Source organism: Gymnogyps californianus, chromosome 1, assembly GCF_018139145.2.
Source record: "Gymnogyps californianus isolate 813 chromosome 1, ASM1813914v2, whole genome shotgun sequence".
Classification (NCBI taxonomy): Eukaryota; Metazoa; Chordata; class Aves; order Accipitriformes; family Cathartidae; genus Gymnogyps; species Gymnogyps californianus.
The window spans coordinates 66,295,260-66,303,980 of record NC_059471.1 but is presented as its reverse complement, the minus strand read 5'-3'; the positions used below and the strand labels follow the sequence as shown (position 1 = coordinate 66,303,980).

At 43.4% G+C, this 8,721-nt stretch overlaps 1 protein-coding gene across 4 annotated transcripts in view; it reads left to right on the top strand.

Annotated features, from left to right (window-relative positions):
* Positions 1-373: 373 nt before the first annotated feature.
* TUBGCP3 (tubulin gamma complex associated protein 3) overlaps positions 374-8,721 on the top strand; it is a 61,135-nt gene continuing 52,787 nt past the window's right edge. For all 4 annotated transcript variants that reach the window (XM_050901082.1, XM_050901098.1, XM_050901090.1 and 1 more), the window contains exon 1: positions 374-527. In XM_050901082.1, the coding sequence (XP_050757039.1) occupies positions 452-527 (76 nt within the window). In that variant the 5' untranslated portion in view covers positions 374-451. The remainder of the gene's footprint in view (positions 528-8,721) is intronic.

Below are 8,721 nucleotides of genomic sequence, written 5' to 3'. Positions count from 1 at the left end.
CCTGGTCACCGCCGCATTGCCTCCGGACGCCCGGGCCTCCCTGGGGCCCCGCCTGCCCTCTCCCCCGGGTGTGCCAGGCCCGGCGGCACCTCAGCCTCCGCACGGGGAGGCGGCGCTGGGCGCCGGGGAAGATGCGGCGCCTGCCCCGGAACCTCTGGGCGGGGGCGGCGGCGGCGCGGCGGAGCGTGTTCGTCGCGGCGCGCTCCGATGCCGCCCCGCGCGCAGGGGCATTGTGGGTGCTGGGCTGGCGCCGCTGCGGCTTTCGGCGGGTTCTGTTAAAATGGCGCCCTAGGCGGCGGGCGGCGGCGGCCGGGGCGGGAGGTGTCGCTGAGTCCTTGCGCTGCTGAGCGGGGGGCGCCTCCTCTTCCTCTGTCATCCCGCCGTGCCCCTGGCTCTGCCGCCCGCTCCCCCCCTTCCCCCCCCCACACCACCTCCTGCCTCCCGGGCGGCGATGGCGACTCCGGACCAAAAATCCCCCAACGTTTTGCTGCAGAACCTCTGCTGCCGCATCCTGGGCAAAAGCGAAGGTAACGGCTTTCTCCCGCCATTCCTCCCACCGACAGCCGTTGGGGCCCGTGAGCGGGGGCGGGGGGGGGGGGGGAGGGAGGGTAGTAGGGGGCGAGGAGGGCATGCGAGCCCGGGAGGGGCTGCCCCGGCGGGGTGAGGGGGGGACGGGAAGGAGAAGGAGAAGGACTGGGCAGGTGCCGGCCCCGCCAGACCGGGCGCCAAGGGCGTCCCCCTCGCCGGGGAGTGTGTTGGCGCCCGCCCCGGCCCGGCGGGGCTTGCGGCGGGGGTGCTGGCAGCCCGGGCGATCCGCCTTGGGCCTCCGGGCGGCTCTGCTGTTCGGCCGGGCATGGCAGCGGTCCCGTGAGCCGGCGCTGCGGGCGGCTGGGGAGCCCTGTGGCGGGAGGTGGGCTTGCGGCGCCGTCGTGTCCTCCTCCCTCCGGGCGCCTCGCTGGCTGCTTACGGCGCTCTCCTCGTGTGGGGAATGGGGCACCGCTCCCGGGGTGTTTGGGGCAAAAGGTGGCTCGTCTACACGTTCAGGAATCTCCGCCTTCCCCCGGTGTCTGCTCAAGTCGAGCCATTGATATCTGCCAGGTCCTCTACATCTTGATGCTGCTGTGGTCCTCCAGCAAGGGAATGAGTCTCTTGCCTGTTTGCGTAAGTTTCTATCTGTTGCAATCAAGGCAAAGACTGTTTTTAGTAAGCAGTTAGAGGGTGGAAAGAAAGAGGTGCATCTGCTAAGTCTCCTTTTTAAGTTGCTCTGTTTATAAGCATTGCTTACTAGACAAATTTGTGCTATAGCTTTTGTTGTATCTATTTTCTTGTATGAGAGATGGCTTTCTTCCTTATTAGGAGCAGCTGTAAAGTCTTTTATGTGTTCTTTTCTTCCTCCATGCCACACTCTTGTGACAAGTCATTCCTGGTTACCTTTAGGTATTTCTATGACAGTAACTAATAATTTTGAGTATTGACCGGTTGTAAAGAATTGGGTTCAAACTGACTAAAACATAGCCTGTATGTGAATTACTGCTTAGAAGTCTAGAAAATGAGTGACAAGGTGCAAATATACTTGTTGTCTATCTCTCTCTCAGACTTTATATTTCCATCTATTGGAGACAGCATCTCACGGTCTCACACACCATCCTTGTCTCTACATTGGAAAGATAAGGGTTTAATGGATGAACTATTTGATGGATAAGGAACTGGCTGGATGGCCACATCCAAAGAGCTGCAGTCAGTGTCTCGGTGTCAAAATGGAGATCAGTAACAAGTGGTGTCCCTCGAGGATCTGTATTGGGACCGATGCTGGTCAATGTCTTTGTTAATGACATAGTCAGTGGGATTGAGTGCACCCTCAGCAGGTTTGCAGATGACACCAAGCTGAGCAGTGCAGCTGATGTGCTTGAGGGAAGGGATGCCATCCAGAGGGACCTTGACAGGCTTGAGGAGTGGGCACATGTGAACCTCATGAAGTTCAACAAGGCCAAATGTAAGGTCCTGCACCTGGGTTGGGGCAATCCCTGGTATCAGTACAGATTGAGGGATGAATGGATTGAGAGCAGCTTTGCAGAGAAGGACTTGCGGATACTGGTAGATGAAAAATTGGACATGAGCTGGCAATGTGTGCTTGCAGCTCAGAAAGTCAACCGTATCCCGAGTTCCATAAAAAGAAGTGTGGCCAGCAGGTCGAGGGAGATGATTCTGCCCCTCTAGTCTGCTCTGGTGAGACCCCACCTGGAGTACTGTGTTCAGCTCTGGGGTTCCCAGTACAAGAAAGACATGCTCCTGTTGGAGCAGGTCCAGAGGAGGACCATGAAAACGGTCAGAGGGCTGGAACCCCTCTCCTGTGATGAAAGACTGAGAGTTGGGGTTGTTCAGCCAGGAGAAGAGAAGGCTCTGGGAAGACTTTATTGCAGCCTTTCCGTACTGAGAGGGCTTATAAGAATGACAGACTTTTTACCAAGGCCTGAAATGACAGGACAAGGGGCAATAGTTTTAAACTAAAGGAGGGTAGGTTTAGATTGGACATAAGGAAGAATTTTTTTATGATAAGGGTGGTGAGGCACTGGAACAGGTTGCCCAGAGGAGTTGTGGATGCCCCCTCCCTGGAAGTGTACAAGGTCGGATTGGATGGGGCTTTGGGCAACTTGATCTAGTGAAAGATGTCCCTGTCCATGACAGGGGGGGTGGACTAGATGACCTTTAAAAGTCCCTTCCAACCCAAACCATTTTGTGATTCTGTGATTCATCTGAGAAGCTTGGAAGAGTTGGTAAGAAGTTGGAATCTCTTTGTCTTCACTGAAATGTTGAGTAGGGACTTCTTCACAGAAACATTCTGTTGATTGGTTGAACTCAATGATCTTAAGGGTCTTTTCCAACCTAAATGATTCTGTGATCAACAGCTGTTGACTGCTGTGTTTTGTTTTGTTTTCCAAAATCCTTTCCCTCTCCATTGCATGTTTAAGTCTTCTGCAAGGCCATAAATTTCCCATTTCCAGAATTGTCAATCTATAATAATTCTGTGGCAGGAGTTCCTGATGTGAGATTTTATCAGGATGTGGCAAGTTTCTACTCTTCCACTATCTATCCCAAATCAACAGTAGCTTCTAAACTGTTTAATACCTCTTGTGTTTTTAGGTAACCACACATTTCTTTTAGTGACTGGTTTAACTGTATGTTAAAGGGTTTTTCACAGCAGCCTACAATTCTAAGGTGCTATTATAGCTCTGCTTTTAAAGCTGTTTCTTGCTTTTAACATCTCTTGGAAACTTTTTTCTAATATAATTGATATATGTTCTTATTTAAGAGCACTTCAAACTTTTTGCTACCGGAAATCTCAAATTATTGTGCCAGTTCTGCTTCCAAAAAGGAAAAAAAAAGAAAAAAAAAAAATTGAAAAAGAGATTGTCTTGCTTTATTGGAGTAGTGGAGGCCTCTGAGTACATTATTTCTATTTTGCCTAGTCCTGTTTTCTTCATGACTCTCTTTCTTAGATTTGAAAGGGACTGCAATCTAAACTCAGTCTAAGCTTGTTTCTTGGTATTGAGTATCATATCTAGGTCTGTGATACTTATAAAACTTAAACAGAGCATGAAAGTAGAAACAGAAACCTCTGCATTTATCAAGCAAGGTATGAGTATTGAGGAGAGGTGGCTCACTTCTACCAACTTTGGATCTAGCCTTCTTTTTGAAGCCATAGTTTCTATACATCTGTCTCTTCTGACTGGAATAATAAGTTTATTTGCAAGCAGTATGTCTGAAAAGATACAAGAGAACTCTGATTTTTGGGGTTTTTTTTAATAAATGTTGAACCTATTCTTGTATGCTGGGATTCTACTAATGTAACTAAAATCTCTTGTGTGTGTGACTAATGAAAGGGGAAATTTTGCCCAAAATCATGGTAAGCTGCTGCGTGCAACCTGCAGCCCACTACGTCTGTTCACTTGTGGGTTATCTGAGGACTTCTTTGAAGTAACAACTTAAAAAAAAAAAAAAAAAAGTAGTGTGGGTTGTCTGCCACATTTACTATCACCCGTATTTTTATGCATGTGACAGATAGGAAGCCCATCCTTACCCTGCTCTTTATTCCTCTGTTACGAGGGACTCTAGCACTGAAGGCTCACCCTTCTAACGTAAGACTTCTCTTGAAACAGTCAACTGTAGTATGTGTGTTACTTTGTCATCAGCTCAGCTGTTGATTTAAAGTGCATAGAGACTGATAAATCAAAAAGCCTGTGAAAGAAATGTCAGTCATGAAAGGTGTATACGGTGATTGTTCCCACCCTGGTTTCTATGTCCAAGGACAAATAAAGACAATAAGGGAATTTTGTTAGTACCAGCATCCTCTGTGTTGAGGTAGATGCATGTATCCCTAGGTGGTAAGGAAACCACCAGACAACTTATTTAGCATCTTACTGTTTTTCAGGCTTGTAACTCTAATTTCCTTTCAGCACAGGGTAAGTTTGAAGTATGGTATCTGTGTGTGGTTAGTGGTCTACATGCAGCTTCTCCCCTCGTTCTGTACTGATGAAGGTAGGCTGCTTTGTATATACACGTTCTCTTTTTTGAAGCAAACTTCACAAGTATTACCAGTTTAGTCTTTGGTAAGTAATTTATAATGTTCAATTACTTCTACAGAGTTTAGGGAAAAAAGCTTAGATACTTAAGAGATCTTTAAATTTGGTAGAGAAATTTCTAGTAAAAATTAGTAACAAGAAGCTGAAGCTAGGTACAAAGAGCCATCTTTAACCATTTGTATAGTTAGCCTGTTGTGAATTTCTTGAAATCCGAGCTTTTGATACCTTCCTGGAATAAGTGCTCTAGTAAAATACAATGTACTGATGTAATTGGGTGAAATGTAATGGGTAAATAATGGAAAGGAGTTGAGATTCAATGATCTAATGGTTCTTCCTGCCTGTACGTTCCCTGAGTTTGTACTTCAGAATGTTTGTTCTACTTGGCTATGTTCCTTCTCAGCGCTTGTGTTTTATTATGTTTGTGAGGAAGCTATGGCTTCAGAAGGAGCTGAAGGATTCTGTTTATATAATGTCTGTATCATAATAGTGCACTTACAGCTAATGTGGGATGAGTGGTCTTACTCTGCATCCGTGTCTACTCTGCAATCCCATGCCTGAAGTCCTCCGTAAACCCAGCAGGCAACAGGCTCCATCAAGGATTCTTTCGCTTCTGCCTGTGATGGCTTTAGAAGGCCTCCACCCTCCCCGCTTGTTAAAGATTTATGTTGAAGTGAATTTGTGCTATGATGGAATGTGACTGCAGAGGCTCCCAGTGGTGGAGCTATCCTCTCTCTCCCCCTTTTTTGGAGACCATCCACTGAGTAGATGGCTTGCTTTGTTTCCAAAATCAGTCAGCTGCGTAGGCCTAGTTACTGTTTTTTCGCAAACAGCTCTGCCTCTGAGAAATTCATTACAAGGTCTGCTGAGTTATGTGGAAGAACTCTATTTAAAAATAATAAAAAAAAGATATCTAACTCAACCTTTTTTTTTTTGGGTAGAACTAAGGTTTGAAAGCTCTTTGCTCCTGTGCTTTAGCCAGTTCTCAAGTAAGGGCTTAAAGCTAGCTTCCCATGGCACTGTGTGTCTGTGGTCACCCACTGTGGTTAGTTGGGGATCTCTGCACTCTGCAGTTGGAGCCATTGCAGACCTCTTTCTTCCTCATGTCCTCACAGTGTCTAAGAACTAGTGTACTAGTTTTGTATTATCAATCTTTCTGTGTTTGTCCAGGCTATCTACCTCACTTTTACACTAATACCTGATCTTGCAGAGAGCTTGCCTGCCTGTGCAGTAATTTCAATGATTTTTTTTTTCTTTCCCTTATTTGTGGACTCCAGCAGTTATATAGGGTTGCATGCCTCTCTTTGGACAGTGAATTTAATCCTTCCGACAAAAAGCTTCTTGTTCTTAGCTGTCTTTCACAAACCTCTTGGTAATCTTAGTCGGAGACTTTGTAGACTGCCGTACAAGCTTGTCAGTTGTAAGAACTCTTAGTGCCTCCAATGGAATTAAATGGTATTGCTGTAAATATTCAAGCTATGTCTATTTGATTTTGAATCCTAAAAAGATTTTTGTGTGCCAAAGTACTTCTGGAGGTGCACGTGCTCTAGAAAGTAGTATTTCAGTCTTCAGAGAGCAGTTTGCTACCTGAAGTCCGTACTATGGCCTTAATTTAATCTCTAATGTCAGTGGCAGTTTTGTTATTGCTGTTTGTTTTGGTTTGTTTAAGCTCTGAACTATTGGAATACATGTTAAAATTTCACGGTGGGGGGAAAGCATAGAATTCATTCAAAAGGTGTTATGGAGGGTTTTTTACTTATACTAGTAACAGAAGCAAATGCAAGTTGACAAATTAGGCAAAAATTCACAGCGAGGGAAAGTTCTGAGAAGATTGTGTGACCGCGTTGCTGATAGTCCAGTGGGACATTCTTCAGATTAATCTGTTTACTGACAATACAACAAGAGCCAGCAATATTAACAGAATTAAAGAATAGTTATGTTTCCTGTGCTGTGCTTCAAAGTTAGTGGAAAACTTCTAAGTAAGGAAACACATGGGAATGTGTGTGGTTTGGATTTTATTTTGTGGGTTTGCTGGGTTTTTCCTTTGTAGGAGAGGAGTGTGGAGACTGGAAAGACGGTTAATTAAGAATAAACTTAAAATGCTTCAAATAAAAACTTGTATAAACAGAATATTTTTACTTTATAATTTGTTTTTACTGTTATTTTTCCTTCTGAAAGAAATGAACTTACAATAGAGAATTTTAAGATTGATGCAAAATTAAAGTTTTTCAGGAATACTTCATAACTTGGCTGGTCCTAAAATTGCACTTCTCAAACAGTGTTTTCTACAGGAACAAGCAGTCTTGCTTACAATGTGTGTAGATTCTCTTCAAAAACAAAATAGTAACGCTAATGGCATTCTAGACTAGTATTTTAGTTTATCAGTATATGACATCATATTAATGCAATTGCTTTTTTTTCTGGGTAATAATTCATACTGATGTAGAACTTCTGATATAGTTAAAACAGAGAAGATACAGCAGCATTACTATATTGACAAACACATTATCTGCTCGTGGTGTATGTGAGAAGGTTGTCAAATTCCACAGCTTTTCTTCCAGGCTTAGTTTTTCAACAGTAGCACATTAGGTGTTTAGCAAACACTTTGTTACAGGAAAGAAGTGTGGGGTTTTTTCTTCAGCATCTGCCATACAGATGGCAGCATCTGTGTCTGAGTAGTTTGCAGCAATACTTGTTAGCTGGTCAGTGCCACCCCTAGAGCGTTGAACACAGTTTAGAATGTAATTGTTTCACAATAATTTTGCATCTGCATTTAAGCCAAACTGTTGTCTAGGATGACAGACAGCTGACTGGAAGAAGAGATAGTGGAGAGAGTTTGCTAATCTCTGAAGTCTTTCAGGAAAGAAAGTGATTACTGTTTGGTTTAGATAAGCTTTCTTTAGAATTGCCCTATAGTTTAGAAATTATGCTTACTGACAAATTAAAATAACCAAATGTCGTCTTTCCAGGAAACAAGATTTCTCACAATCATGATACATTAATGTTTGGAAACATGGTTTCAATTGCTACTTAGGTTTTCAGGACTCTCTCCCGTGCCTCCCCCCCCCCCCGGCGAAACGTCAATAGACCTATAGCCAATGGTGTTGAAAGAAATGTATAAGACTGTAAATTGAATTTCAGTTCACTTCCTAAAATTATAAGTAATGTTAGAAGCTTCTTTTTAGCAAAAGACTTGCTGATTTTCAGCATTTCCTCTGAAATACTGGCTTCTTGTAAGTATATTGGCCAATTGTGTCTTTCTCTTGAACTTTTCCTTTAAACTTTATCTTTTGTCCTATTTTTCCTTGCTTTCTTTACAACCAAATTCGTCCTGTGCATTGGTTCTATATTTTTTCCATGTGCTACACTTGTATTTTCTGCAGCTTTAAAATGCTGTTATCTGCCTTTTGAAGTAGTTTAGTTTTAATACTACATTGTTTGTAGGAAAGTTTGAATGGCTGGGTGGAGTATAGATCTTTGAATTATTGATAGATTGCTCTGCTCAAAGGAGAGGGTTTTAAAAAATTTTTTATTTTTTTGGTGACGCACAGGTGCTATTTCTTTGTCCAGCTGTATGGCTGCTTACCACTATCATTAATTGTGTATGTATGTGTGTATTACTTAAGGGATATAGTCTGAGAGGGAGTGACTGTCTTTGTCTGCATTCACTGCTCTGAGCAGACCTCTGGAAAACAAGTCATGATCAGTGTTGTTTTCCCCCCTTACCCTGCAAACAGCTGTATCGGTTTCATGCATCACATATGTTGAGCTTGCTGTTACATAATAGAGTCATGCCGTAATCACTTTTTGATGAAGAAGGATGTACACATACGTAAATAGATAGCTGTGTATTTTAAGCCTATCTGCTGTCATAATGGTTGTTCTTTGAGGAGGGAAACAATTAAATGTGTCTATTAGTTATAAACTATGTGAGTCTGTTTTACTGACAGATATCCGTATTAAGTTATGTTTAATCACTTTAGGTACTGAAGTTATTTTACAGACTCATAAGAAATAATCTACTGAAGAAACTCCCGTAGCAGGGAGTCTTCTTCGTAAAAGAGAAGCTGGATTTGATATGAATAAAACATGAAAATCTGAATAAAATATAATATAAAAACAGTTTTGCTATGATGCTATTGAA